General features: G+C 45.9%; 1 protein-coding gene across 2 annotated transcripts in view; it reads right to left on the bottom strand.

Annotated features, from left to right (window-relative positions):
• The window catches only part of LOC106591430 (uncharacterized), a 20,731-nt gene that overhangs the window by 711 nt on the left and 5,020 nt on the right, over nucleotides 1-15,000 (bottom strand). Inside the window, exons 2-7 of one of the 2 annotated variants that reach the window (XM_045690950.2) lie at nucleotides 9,402-9,504; nucleotides 7,399-7,458; nucleotides 6,519-6,715; nucleotides 4,194-5,427; nucleotides 3,501-3,681; nucleotides 1-3,251 (exon numbers count right to left, since the gene is read on the bottom strand). The exon at nucleotides 1-3,251 is cut by the window's left edge and continues 711 nt beyond it. In XM_045690950.2, the coding sequence (XP_045546906.2) occupies nucleotides 3,512-3,681; nucleotides 4,194-5,427; nucleotides 6,519-6,715; nucleotides 7,399-7,458; nucleotides 9,402-9,504 (1,764 nt within the window). In that variant the 3' untranslated portion in view covers nucleotides 1-3,251; nucleotides 3,501-3,511. The remainder of the gene's footprint in view (nucleotides 3,252-3,500; nucleotides 3,682-4,193; nucleotides 5,428-6,518; nucleotides 6,716-7,398; nucleotides 7,459-9,401; nucleotides 9,505-15,000) is intronic. The other variant, XM_045690951.2, reaches the window with a different exon arrangement.

The raw sequence follows: 15,000 nt of genomic DNA, 5'->3' as shown, positions 1-15,000 counted from the left end.
TGACAGCCCTGCTCTAGTCTCAGGATGGGGAAATAAGAACAACCAGAAGACCTACAGCCCTCCACTGAACTGATGTTGACAGCCCTGCTCTAGTCTCAGGATGGGGAAATAAGAACAACCAGAAGACCTACAGCCCTCCACTGAACTGATGTTGACAGCCCTGCTCTAGTCTCAGGATGGGGAAATAAGAACAACCAGAAGACCTACAGCCCTCCACTGAACTGATGTTGACAGCCCTGCTCTAGTCTCAGGATGGGGAAATAAGAACAACCAGAAGACCTACAGCCCTCCACTGAACTGATGTTGACAGCCCTGCTCTAGTCTCAGGATGGGGAAATAAGAACAACCAGAAGACCTACAGCCCTCCACTGAACTGATGTTGACAGCCCTGCTCTAGTCTCAGGATGGGGAAATAAGAACAACCAGAAGACCTACAGCCCTCCACTGAACTGATGTTGACAGCCCTGCTCTAGTCTCAGGATGGGGAAATAAGAACAACCAGAAGACCTACAGCCCTCCACTGAACTGATGTTGACAGCCCTGCTCTAGTCTCAGGATGGGGAAATAAGAACAACCAGAAGACCTACAGCCCTCCACTGAACTGATGTTGACAGCCCTGCTCTAGTCTCAGGATGGGGAAATAAGAACAACCAGAAGACCTACAGCCCTCCACTGAACTGATGTTGACAGCCCTGCTCTAGTCTCAGGATGGGGAAATAAGAACAACCAGAAGACCTACAGCCCTCCACTGAACTGATGTTGACAGCCCTGCTCTAGTCTCAGGATGGGGAAATAAGAACAACCAGAAGACCTACAGCCCTCCATGGAACTGATGTTGACAGCCCTGCTCTAGTCTCAGGATGGGGAAATAAGAACAACCAGAAGACCTACAGCCCTCCACTGAACTGATGTTGACAGCCCTGCTCTAGTCTCAGGATGGGGAAATAAGAACAACCAGAAGACCTACAGCCCTCCACTGAACTGATGTTGACAGCCCTGCTCTAGTCTCAGGATGGGGAAATAAGAACAACCAGAAGACCTACAGCCCTCCACTGAACTGATGTTGACAGCCCTGCTCTAGTCTCAAGATGGGGAAGAGAGAGACATAACCACTATGGCACAATGAATGACCTACAGCCCTCAAATTCAAATCCGGACCCTCGAAGCCAGTTCCCCTGCTTTTTTTCATTGTTCCCCACTAACCAGGGACTGATTTATACCTGGGGTGGGTGCAATTCATTATCAGGGAGAACAGAAAAGCAGCAGGCTTCGGACCTCGTAGGGTAAGAGTTGAATTCTCCTGATATACAGTAAAATCTCCAGTTCCTTATTGTAACCTGGGTGTTTGACTGTTGAGTCAGTCAACAACGCTACATTGTTGCTTCCGTTTTTGGCAAGACAAAGACAACAGACTTCCCTACAGCTGAAACACACAACTCCCCAGGCTACGTTGAAGAACTACTGAGCAAAAATTCCCTTGAAATATTTCCGCCACACATTCCAGTCTATGTTGAAAAGGTTGAAACATACATCTATCTAACGTCAGGTATAGAGCCAGTGTTGAATGCTGAGTGTCTGTCATCTGAGTAGTCTATGGCCTCCTGGTATGGTGACGTTTGGCATATGTTCCTTTCTCTGCTCTCCCAGTGCAAAAATGCTGTCCTTCAATCTAGGTTTTACAGTTCTATATCTGCTTCTCTCTATCAAAGAGAGAACAACTAGACCTGTCAACATCTATGCTCTTTTTGCTCTCCTTCTATGTTTTCACTCTGTTTTCCAGTTCTATACCTGCTTTTCTCTGTAATAGATATAGGACAACTAGAACAGTTCTATTTAAATGGTCTCTATGCGCTCCCTCTACTTTTCCCTCTATGTTTTCTAGTTCTATCTGCGCTCCAGTGTGTAACTACGCCAGTGTTTGGATTGGTTGGATCCAGATGAAGACAGAACATTGAAAGATACTGTAGTAGTAATGACATGTTTCTGTGTGTGTGATGTCCTGAGCTTCTCGCTCCAGATCTAAGATCAGCTTCCCCTCCACCAATTCTAACATTAACCATGCTAAACTGACCCAAGATCAGTGTCCAAGGGTGCATTCCCCCTACACCGAGCTTCTCCTTTCAGTGCTTCACTATCCATATGTTCTATCAGCCTTTACTCATGTTATTCCCAGTTCCAGTCATATTCCCAGGACAGTTATCCCAGTTACACCAGTCATATTCCCAGGAGAGTTATCCCAGTTACACCAGTCATATTCCCAGGACAGTTATCCCAGTTACACCAGTCATATTCCCAGGACAGTTATCCCAGTTACACCAGTCATGTTCCCAGGACAGTTATCCCAGTTACACCAGTCATATTCCCAGGAGAGTTATCCCAGTTACACCAGTCATATTCCCAGGACAGTTATCCCAGTTACACCAGTCATATTCCCAGGACAGTTATCCCAGTTACACCAGTAGGATAACATTGTTTATCTGAGAACAGTTTCCATAGTCAACCCAGTCCATTCCAGTGAAAATATCCACATCCAAGCTTTGCGTTGTCTCTTAGAAATAGATGGCCTCAAGCATCATTTTGGGCCAATAAGATTTCAGTTCTATTCTCAGCAACCAATCATAGTCAAGCTGTAGAGAGGGGCGTGTTCCATGGCATCTAAATCAACCAATCAATGGCTGTTGCAGCAAGCGATCTAATAATATCCGCGAACACCCTCCTTAACTGTCCAATCGGTAGCCAGTGTTTTCAAAGTAGGCGGGGCTAGAAGTATACAAGCCAATGGCTGATGGGAGATGTAGTTTGCTTAGCTCCTTTTTCAAAGGTTACATCACTTTACTTCCAGTGTTAAACATCCAGAACAACCTCCTTTCTAAGGAGAGTCTCAGTCTGAGATTGTCTATTGTCTTGATATTGCGGTTTAAATAAAGCTAGCAGAGTTTTTATAGAAAGATGCTACATAGCGGTCACCAGTCCATTCTGGGGTGCAAAGATTGACACAGCCTGCAGTAATGTCTGTTAGCATAGCCAGCAGTAGAGTCCAGAAGTGCTGCCCAGTCTCCAGTGTCCATCCTGAGGTTCCATAGCCAGGCAGTATCACTCAGTATTCATTAGGGCACACAACGTTTTAAAAACAGGAAATTAGGGTTTATTCCATGTTGTGTGTGTGTCCCTGTTTCAGTCCGTTTTCTTCCGTTTGGTGCCTAATGAACACGACTCTGGGTGGGCCCGGCAGACACAGTCGACCCAGTTGCCTGTAGAAGAGAGGTAGAGGAGTTAGATAGTCTCTCATTCTCAAGCTTTTCATTCTCTCCCCCGTCCATACTATGTCTGACATTTTAATATCTACACCCTCGATTTATCTTCCTTTCTCTCCCTCTTTCTCTCCCGCTGTCTCCCTCTGTCTTTCTTACCTTTCCATCTGCTGGTCTGCCTCCCCCCTTTCCCCCACTCCTCCTCCTCCCTCCCTCCTCCTCCCTCCTCCCTCCTCTCTCCTCCCTTACCATCTCTCTCTCTACATGATCATGGTTCGGAGGGCAGCCTTGCTGATGCGGCTCCGATGTTTCCTCCTCCTGCGTCCGCGGGGAAGGGCCGGTCTGAACGGGCCCCGGGGGGGCTTGGGGGGAGGGGACGGAGTGCTGGGGGACCACCCTGGGGCCCTGCTGGAGGACAACGTGGGGGGCACTGGATGAGAGAGAGAGAGGGGAGAGAGAGGTGGAAGAGGGAGAGCGATAGAGAGAGAAGAAAGGAAGAGAGAGAGAGAGAGAGAGAGAGAGAGAGATGCATTGTGTTAGATAACATAAAATAGTCACGGACAGTGTAATGTAATCACCTCTGAGGCGTCTGTAACAATGTCTGTAACTCCCATCACGTTTGCAACCGCTTGGAACCTGTTTTAACAGGAAGCGGAAGTTCAGGTCCCATGTTGCAGGGGGGAAGGAAAGAATGACAGAACACATATGCTCATATAATCATACATGTGGTCTACGACAGTCAGGACTACAAAAGACAACAGGTCTACTTCCTCTAACAGCCTCTTCCCCTAACGTCAACTCTCACAGGCATACACAGTTACTGACACACACACACACACACACACACACACACACACACACACACACACACACACACACACACACACACACACACACACACACACAAACACACACACAAACAAATTCCCAAATTCCCAGTACCTGGTCTTTGTGTGGTGGTGGTTTGTGTTCGAGACTGACGATGGTGAGGATGATGATGTTCCTGATGAGGAAGATGAGGATGAGGAGGATGATGCTGTTGTTTCTGGCCCAGTTCTCTCTGTAAGAGTTCTAGAAGTTTCTTCCTGCTCTCCTCCTCTGTGACAGAGTCACCCTGATTGGTCAACTCTGAGCCTCTGTGTTTGTGATTGGTCGACTCTGAGTGTCTTTGTTCCTGATTGGACAGCTCTGTCTGGCTGTGTCGCTCTTTATCGTCCTCCTTTCTGTGATTGGTCACTTCTGTCGCTGCCTGTCTCTGACTGGTGACCTCTGTATCCTTTAGTGCGTCTCTATTGGCCACCTCTGTGCTTGAGTCATTATCATCGGTCGGTTCTGTGTTGCTGTGGACCAGTTCTGGTTTGTGATTGGCCGGTTGTTTTGTGTCAGGTGGTCCGCTGCTGTCGGATTGGGGAGCGTTGTGTTTGTATTGAGTCCTCAGCGCTGGCTCTTGGCTGTATGGTTGGTACTGTTGTTGCTGATGTTGTTGATGTTGCTGTTGTTGATGTTGTTGTTGTTGATATTGTTGCTGTTGTTGTAGATATTGTTGTTGTTGGTAGTACTGTTGTAGTTGTTGCTGTCTTCCTATCTCCTGTGTCCTCTCTGTGTTATCAATGTGTTGCCTCTCTCCTGTGTTGGGCTGTGTGTCAGTGTGTGTGCGGTGGGGTGTTTGTGACCCTCTCTCCTCCCCTCTCCCCCCCTCATACCCACTGCCATGCCCTATAGGGAGCTCAGAAGAGGGACCCGTCTGTGTGTGTGTGTCTGTGTGTGTCCCTACCTGTGTGTGTGTCCCTACCTGCATCCCTGCCCCTGCCATTGGGTGTGTCTGTGTGTGTGTCCCTGCGAGTGTGTGTCTCCCAGGCCCGGTCCCCACCAGAGTGTGTGTCCGTGGCTGTGTGTGTGACAGGGTGTACTTGTTCTGCCACTGTCTCTCCAGCTGCCCCCTGTCATCCACATGGAACCTCTGATTGGCCTTCATGTCGTCATGGCGATGGAGGTCTTCCTTGGAGAGGGAGGGGGGTTTGGGGGTGAGTCGGGGGGAAGGAGGGGGGAGGGAGGTGGACCTGGCTGCAGCTGTGGCCGAGGGGTGTGTCTGGCAGCGGCAGGAGGCGTGGTCTTCCACTGAGATCACCGCCTTGTCGTAGTGGGGTCTCTTATCAATGTACTGAATCCTTGTTACCTGGAGGGTGAAAGGTCGCTTGTAAATCTGATGAGGTGATATGCCTACTGGACATATCCATGAATGTTTATATATAGGCCTACATATGTCAGTGTAGCTTAGACTAGGTGTGTATAATTTGTATAGGTATATCCATGTATACAGGTGTATATGTACCTGTAGATAGTGTATATTGGTGTATATGTACCTGTAGATAGTGTGTATAGGTGTATATGTACCTGTAGATAGTGTATATAGGCGTATATGTACCTGTAGATAGTGTATATTAACCTGTAGATAGTGTATATAGGTGAATATGTGCCGGTAGATAGTGTATATAGGTGTATATGTACCTGTAGATACTGTATATAGGTGTATATGTACCTGTAGATAGTGTATATAGGTGTATATGTACCTGTAGATAGTGTATATAGGTGTATATGTACCTGTAGATAGTGTATATAGGTGTATATGTACCTGTAGATAGTGTATATAGGTGTATATGTACCTGTAGATAGTGTATATAGGTGTTTATGTACCTGTAGATAGTGTATATAGGTGTATATGTACCTGTAGATAGTGTATATAGGTGTATATGTACCTGTAGATAGTGTATATAGGTGTATATGTACCTGTAGATAGTGTATATATTGGTGTATATGTACCTGTAGATACTGTATATAGGTGTATATGTACCTGTAGATAGTGTATATGAATCTATAGACAGTGTATATAGGTGTATATGTACCTGTAGATAATGTATATAGGTGTATGTGTACCTGTAGATAGTGTATATAGGTGTATGTGTACCTGTAGATAGCATTGGGGTATATATATACCTGTAGATAGTGTATATAGGTGTATATGTACCTGTAGATAGTGTATATAGGTGTATGTGTACCTGTAGATAGCATTGGGGTATATATATACCTGTAGATAGTGTATATAGGTGTATATGTACCTGTAGATAGTGTATATAGGTGTATGTGTACCTGTAGATAGCATTGGGGTATATATATACCTGTAGATAGTGTATATAGGTGTATATGTACCTGTAGATAGTGTATATAGGTGTATGTATACCTGTAGATAGCATCGGGGTGTATATATACCTGTAGATATCGTGTCTGAGTCACCACGGGGACGCACTGTAGCATTCTGGTGTTACAGCAGCCAGAGCAGCGCTGCACCTCCACACACGGCGGCCACAACAGGAAGTTGGCGTTGCGTCGGTCAAGCATGGCTCTGGTGACCTCCATGACCTCTGTCCTGACCTTACACACCGCCTGCTGGGCTGGCTGGGCATCTACTGGGGGAGGAGGGGAGGGAGGGAGAGAGGGGGAGGATGTTAGACTACATCATGACCTCTGTCCTGACCTGTACACTTTTAGAAAAAATAGTTACAAACGGGTCCCCATAGGAGAACACTTTTTTGGTTCCAGGTACTGTAGAACCCTTTTGGATTCCATGTAGAACCCTCTGTAGAAAGGGTTCTACCTGGAACCCAAAAGGTTTCTACCAAGAATAAAAAGGGTTCTTCAAAGGGTACTCCTATGGGGACAGCCGAAGAACCATTTAAGGTTCTAGATGGCACCTTGTTTTCTAAGTGTCAACACCTGCTGGGTCTTCGCTGGAGAGAGATTACAGGTATTATTCTTAAATGAATGTGTTCCTTGAATTGAATTCAAATCGAGGGAGACAGATAGAGATGGAGGTGGGAAGAAATAGAGAGAGAGAGAGAGAGAAACACACAGAGAGAGAGAGCAAGAGAGAGAGAGAGAGAGAGAGAGAGAGAGAAACACACAGAGAGAGAGAGAGAGAGAGAGAGAGAGAGAGAGAGAGAGAGAGAGACAGACAGACAGACAGACAGACAGACAGACAGACAGACAGACAGACAGACAGACAGACAGACAGACAGACAGACAGACAGACAGACAGACAGACAGACAGACAGACAGACAGACAGACAGACAGACAGACAGACAGACAGACCTAGGTTTCTCCTGTATCTTCCATGGGTGTCATTTGATTGAATCTCATCTGGCTCCACCTCTAAAAGCAAGAAAAGAAGGAGAGAAAGAGAGGGAAGGAAGAAGAGAACACAGGAATGTTAAGTCATTCAGTCAACCACCTGCATTCAACCATCTTTTCTCTGTTCTATTGTCTAAAGTGTGTATTGTGAAAGTAACTTCTGTCAATGAATCATTGTATGCATGGCTTTCTATAAAGTCCTCTTCGCTTGCTGATTACTGTCATTTTGACTAACGGTAAGAGTCTGAGTGTGTTAGTCTGGGTCGGAGAGATAATCATTGTTCACCACACAAAGGAAGTGTTTTTTTTCTAAAACAATCACAGTCTATTTATTGCTGCAATTTGTCTGAGCTGTCGGGAATGTGTATGACTGGAGATATGAGTGTTTAAATATAGTGGTGTGTGTGTGTGTGTGTGTGTGTGTGTGTGTGTGTGTGTGTGTGTGTGTGTGTGTGTGTGTGTGTGTGTGTGTGTGTGTGTGTGTGTGTGTGTGTGTGTGTGTGTGTGTGTGTGTGTGTGTGTGTGTGTGTGTGTGTGTGTGCGTGTGTGTGTTCCGAAGGCGTCATATCTTGCTGTGTTATGCATAATGGTCTATAATTAACTAATAAATGTCTGTGTTTGTGTCTGAATAGATGTTTATGATATAGAACAGATACTGCATTGTGCCTTATTGTATTTCCAGTCAACATTTCTGTAGTCTAGACTATTCTCTTTTCTTTCTCTCAAATAGCTATTCTTTCCTAACCGTGATGCAATCTTTCCCTTTCTCTTTTCCCTCCATAGACGAGAATGGGCCTGTCTAAAACCACCACAACCACATGTTAACCTGGCTTTGATCTGTCTCACTATATGGCTATTAGTGGGAAAGATAAGTGTCTGTCAGTCAAACTGTCTATGTATTGTATGTCTAGAACTGTGTGTGTGTGTGTGTGTGTGTGGTGTGTGTGTGTGTGTGTGTGTGTGTGTGTGTGTGTGTGTGTGTGTGTGTGTGTGTGTGTGTGTGTGTGTGTGTGTGTGTGTGTGTGTGTGTGTGTGTGTGTGTGTGTGTGTGTGTAAGGTCAGAGAAGAACTGGCTAAACATAGTTGGCCTTTGTGTGTGTGTGTGTAGGGTGTGGTACGGTGATCACACACACACACACACACACATGCCCTTGTCTTGTGTCTGAGTCTCTCTCTAATAGTCTAACTCTGTAACTCTGGTTAAGGTCTCTAATAGTCTAACTCTGTAACTCTGGTTAAGGTCTCTAATAGTCTAACTCTGTAACTCTGGTTAAGGTCTCTAATAGTCTAACTCTGTAACTCTGGTTAAGGTCTCTAATAGTCTAACTCTGTAACTCTGGTTAAGGTCTCTAATAGTCTAACTCTGTAACTCTGGTTAAGGTCTCTAAAAGTCTAACTCTGGTCAAGGTCAGTGACATTGTATTGTCCCTGCTGGCTCTCTCTCTGGGCCTGCCTCTCTACTGCTGCTGCAGCTTTCCCATGTAAATATTGCCATAACCAGTCAGCACACACACGCACACACACACGCACACACACACACACGCACGCACGCACGCACGCACGCACTCTCACTCACTCACTCACTCACTCACTCACTCACTCACTCACTCACTCACTCACTCACTCACTCACTCACTCACTCACTCACTCACTCACTCACTCACTCACTCACTCACTCACTCACTCACTCGGACACAGAAGCATACACACGCAAACACACCCTCCGCTACATTCCTATCGTGCCAACCTTGCTGGGCCACACCTGCATGCTCGCCTCCTCCCCATCTCTCCTGTTATTACTGCTATTATAAGAGTGTGTGTACGTGTGTGTGTGTGTGTGTGTGTGTGTGTGAACATGTGTGTGTGCAGACTGTTTATGACCATATTTCTATGGGATAGCAGCAGCAGTAGTGAGGTAGGCCCAGAGAGCCTGTGTATTAAAGGCTGTAGGAGGGCAGTTTTACCCTGGGAGTCAGTCTCTTGCTCCAGCAGCTGTTGCAGGTCCTCTATAGATGAGATAGGACTGGTTCTCACCAGCTCTACTAACGATGGTGGGAGAGGATCTCCCTGGGAGAGCGAGAGAGAGAGAGAGAGAGAGAGAGAGAGAGAGAGAGAGAGAGAGAGAGAGAGATAGAGAGAGATAGATAGATAGATAGAGGAGGGGAGGGGGTGGGAGGAGAGAGAGAAAGGAGGGGAGGGGGTAGGAGGAGAGAGAGAGAGAGAGAGAGGAGGAGGTGGGAGGAGAGAGAACGAGGGGAGGAGGAGAGACAGGGGAAAGATGGGTGGAGGGGGGATGGGTGGAGAGAGAGAGGAGGAAGAAAAATATAAAAGGTTACTATCATCCTTCTTCATCTCCTTCCATTCCACCACCTCCAGGCATCATGGTCTCTTTGTCTCATCCAGTTTCACTTCCTTCTAAAGAGGAAGTGCCTTACTGTTGTCATTGTTGTTTGTTGTTGCTGTTTATCCTCTCTGTCTGTGTGTTTACCCCCACACACTGCTGTTGTTCCCCCTGTAACCCCTGGAGAACAGAAACTAACTCTTCCTCTGGTCGCCTCTTGTTTTCTCCTCTCTTCTTCCTCTCCGTCTGTCTGTCTGTCTGTCTGTCTGTCTGTCTGTCTGTCTGTCTGTCTGTCTGTCTGTCTGTCTGTCTGTCTGTCTGTCTGTCTGTCTGTCTGTCTGTCTGTCTGTCTGTCTGTCTGTCTGTCTGTCTGTCTGTCTGTCTGTCTGTCTGTCCTGTCTGTCCTGTCTATCTTAGTTACTGTCTGACTTGTATTACTTTAACTGTCAACAAAGTAACCTTCAGTATCCAACAGCACACACACACAGGGAGAGATGGTGAGATAGAGAGAGAGACTTGCTAGGGGCAATCCTCTTATACAGTATGTCTCTCTATCTTGTCTCAGAATGACTCCTAGTCACTTCTCAGTATCTCCCACAGCACAGTAGAATGGAGCCTTACAGTTATGTGTGGGAGTGTGTGTTCCTCTGAACAGTTACTGTCATGTGCTTGGAGGACTACAACAAATAGTACATCACCCCAGCAACCGTGCTCACACAAATAGACAAACAAACATATCCCATACGTACTGGTTTCACCCTCTCACTGTATCTGTGTATAGTATGTGTTAGGACCTCTCTCTCTCTCTCTCTCTCTCTCTCTCTCTCTCGTGGGTGAGTGGCCTGGACACCTGGTTGAGTTTCACAAGCCTCTGACTGACCCAGTTACTAATGTAGGACTCACAGGCTGTGTCTCTCAATGCAGCGTGTCTGCTGAATAGCCCAGAAACACTTTTTCATTTACAAGTTGACATGGTGTCATTACATTGACAGTGTAGCGAAAAATAACTACACCTCACCCCAGAGTTCACATAACATCACTGTGTGCTACCTGTTGCTACTAAACAGACAGGCTACATTCCAAATGGCACCCTATTCCCTATTTAGTGCACTACTTTAGACCAGGACCTATAGGGCTCTGGTCAAAAATAGTGCACTATATACAGTAGTGAATAAGGAGAAATTTCAGACGCAGCCAGTGTCTAAATGAGAGTAAAAACAGAGACAGGAAATTGCTAGTTAAACATTACAGAGTCTAACGGCTGTCCTTTTCTGAAGACTTTAAAAAAAGACCAGCATTGGAAAATTGCCTAATAATAGAAATACTCTTAGAAAAAAGGGTTTGGCTGTAGGTCAACGCTTTTTGGTTAAAGGTAGAACCCTTTTTGGTTCCAGGTATAACCCTTTTTGGTTCCAGGAAGTATCCTTTTTGGTTCCAGGTAGAACCCTTTTTGGTTCCAGGAAGAACCCTTTTTGGTTCCAGGTAGGACCCTTTTTGGTTCCAGATAGAACCCTTTTTGGTTCCAGGAAGAATCCTTTTTGGTTCCAGGTAGAACCCTTTTTGGTTCCAGGTAGAACCCTTTTTGGTTCCAGGTAGAACCCTTTTTGGTTCCAGGAAGAATCATTTTTGGTTCCAGGTAGAATACTTTTTGGTTCCAGCTAGAACCCTTTTTGGTTCCAGGTAGAACCCTTTTTGGTTCCAGGAAGAATCCTTTTTGGTTCCAGGTAGAACCCTTTTTGGTTCCAGGTAGAACCCTTTTTGGTTCCAGGTAGAACCCTTTTTGGTTCCAGGAAGAACCCTTTTTGGTTCCAGGTAGGACCATTTTTGGTTCCAGGTAGAACCCTTTTTGGTTCCAGGTAGAACCCTTTTTGGTTCCAGGAAGAACCCTTTTTGGTTCCAGGTAGAACTATTTTGGGCTCCATGTAGCACCACCTGTGGAAAAAGTTCGACATGGAACTCAAAAAGGTTCTACCTGAAACCAAAAAGGGTTATTAAAAGAGTTCTCCTTTTAGGTTCTGGATAGCACGTTTTTTTCTAAGAGTGTACTTCTGCAGAAAAGCTAGATCATTCTGAAAGGAATGATTCAGTCACTTCCTCCAGGGATCGTTCACGCCAAAATCAAAGTTATTTGAAATACGGGTTCAGACCTCATAACGTGGTCTAACGTTGAGGTGGAACGACATCCCAAGACATGTAGTGCAGATCCAACTACAGCCCTAAGGAGGCCCAGATAAACGGGACTAAAAGAAGGAAGTTAGCTGGTGTCTATGTTTCCCATTGGTTTAGGATAGAGGCCTATAGCTGTCACTTTAAGGGGCTCCACTGTCTCTTGGTGTTGATTCATGACCCATAATCCTGACATGACGTTTCCTACACACGGGTCAGATGGTCCGATATCATATGCCAGTACATCTAACACTGTTTTAAGACTGACTGTCAGTGTGTGTGTGTGTGTGTGTGTTGTGTGTGTGTGTGTGTGTGTGTGTGTGTGTGTGTGTGTGTGTGTGTGTGTTCAGGGGCCCTACAGAGGGGAAGCCCAGGGGTTCATGGGAAGACAGAACGTGTGGAATGTCAGAGGAGAAAGGTGAGGTGTAATGGAACAGAATTATGGGGCCAGCTGACTGATGACACACACACACATACACATACACACGCACACTGGTCACAAGTGCGCAAACTTACTTGACTCACAAGCATACTGTCGAAAGACCCCCCTCCACCCCCCCACACACACTCCATACATCCATACATGCACAGGAACATATGATGAACAGCCAACAAACTAAACAGCCATGTACATCCTGGCCTCGATCCCCTACACTTGGCACAGACACACAGACCAACACAGAAACGCACACACACACCTGTGCTGCAGCCCCACAAACACACTGAGCGGATTCCTGCTGTCGGTGACAAACGGAGGGGAGGATGATGGATAGAGAGATCAAATGAAACGGGGAAGACAAGAGAGGAGATGGGGATTTACAGAGATATCTCCTTACCTGCTCTCACGTCAACCTATTCATCTAACTGAGAGAGAGAGAGAGAGGGAGGAATAAAGGGAGGTGGCATTCAGAAAGAGAGGGAATGAAATAAACTAATAATCAAATAGTTACTATTATGCCTCTTTCACCTAAACCTGCACTGTAGACCTGCTGTCTGTCTGGACTACTGTTTACTGTGTATCTCTGACTCCTATAGACCTGTACTGTAGACCTGCTGTCTGTCTGGACTACTGTTTACTGTGTATCTCTGACTCCTATAGACCTGTACTGTAGACCTGCTGTCTGTCTGGACTACTGTTTACTGTGTATCTCTGACTCCTATAGACCTGTACTGTAGACCTGCTGTCTGTCTGGACTACTGTTTACTGTGTATCTCTGACTCCTATAGACCTGTACTGTAGACCTGCTGTCTGTCTGGACTACTGTTTACTGTGTATCTCTGACTCCTATAGACCTGTACTGTAGACCTGCTGTCTGTCTGGACTACTGTTTACTGTGTATCTCTGACTCCTATAGACCTGTACTGTAGACCTGCTGTCTGTCTGGACTACTGTTTACTGTGTATCTCTGACTCCTATAGACCTGTACTGTAGACCTGCTGTCTGTCTGGACTACTGTTTACTGTGTATCTCTGACTCCTATAGACCTGTACTGTAGACCTGCTGTCTGTCTGGACTACTGTTTACTGTGTATCTCTGACTCCTATAGACCTGTACTGTAGACCTGCTGTCTGTCTGGACTACTGTTTACTGTGTATCTCTGACTCCTATAGACCTGTACTGTAGACCTGCTGTCTGTCTGGACTACTGTTTACTGTGTATCTCTGACTCCTATAGACCTGTACTGTAGACCTGCTGTCTGTCTGGACTACTGTTTACTGTGTATCTCTGACTCCTATAGACCTGTACTGTAGACCTGCTGTCTGTCTGGACTACTGTTTACTGTGTATCTCTGACTCCTATAGACCTGTACTGTAGACCTGCTGTCTGTCTGGACTACTGTTTACTGTGTATCTCTGACTCCTATAGACCTGTACTGTAGACCTGCTGTCTGTCTGGACTACTGTTTACTGTGTATCTCTGACTCCTATAGACCTGTACTGTAGACCTGCTGTCTGTCTGGACTACTGTTTACTGTGTATCTCTGACTCCTATAGACCTGTACTGTAGACCTGCTGTCTGTCTGGACTACTGTTTACTGTGTATCTCTGACTCCTATAGACCTGTACTGTAGACCTGCTGTCTGTCTGGACTACTGTTTACTGTGTATCTCTGACTCCTATAGACCTGTACTGTAGACCTGCTGTCTGTCTGGACTACTGTTTACTGTGTATCTCTGACTCCTATAGACCTGTACTGTAGACCTGCTGTCTGTCTGGACTACTGTTTACTGTGTATCTCTGACTCCTATAGACCTGTACTGTAGACCTGCTGTCTGTCTGGACTACTGTTTACTGTGTATCTCTGACTCCTATAGACCTGTACTGTAGACCTGCTGTCTGTCTGGACTACTGTTTACTGTGTATCTCTGACTCCTATAGACCTGTACTGTAGACCTGCTGTCTGTCTGGACTACTGTTTACTGTGTATCTCTGACTCCTATAGACCTGTACTGTAGACCTGCTGTCTGTCTGGACTACTGTTTACTGTGTATCTCTGACTCCTATAGACCTGTACTGTAGACCTGCTGTCTGTCTGGACTACTGTTTACTGTGTATCTCTGACTCCTATAGACCTGTACTGTAGACCTGCTTGTCTGTCTGGACTACTGTTTTACTGTGTATCTCTGACTCCTATAGACCTGTACTGTAGACCTGCTGTCTGTCTGGACTACTGTTTACTGTGTATCTCTGACTCCTATAGACCTGTACTGTAGACCTGCTGTCTGTCTGGACTACTGTTTACTGTGTATCTCTGACTCCTATAGACCTGTACTGTAGACCTGCTGTCTGTCTGGACTACTGTTTACTGTGTATCTCTGACTCCTATAGACCTGTACTGTAGACCTGCTGTCTGTCTGGACTACTGTTTACTGTGTATCTCTGACTCCTATAGACCTGTACTGTAGACCTGCTGTCTGTCTGGACTACTGTTTACTGTGTATCTCTGACTCCTATAGACCTGTACTGTAGACCTGCTGTCTGTCTGGACTACTGTTTACTGTGTATCTCTGACTCCTATAGACCTGTACTGTAGACCTGCTGTCTGTCTGGACTAC

This window comes from Salmo salar, chromosome 12 (assembly GCF_965601325.2).
Source record: "Salmo salar chromosome 12, fSalSal1, whole genome shotgun sequence".
In the NCBI taxonomy this organism is placed as follows: Eukaryota; Metazoa; Chordata; class Actinopteri; order Salmoniformes; family Salmonidae; genus Salmo; species Salmo salar.
The sequence above is the reverse complement of the archived record's forward strand: the minus strand, read 5'-3'. Positions and strand labels throughout refer to the sequence as shown.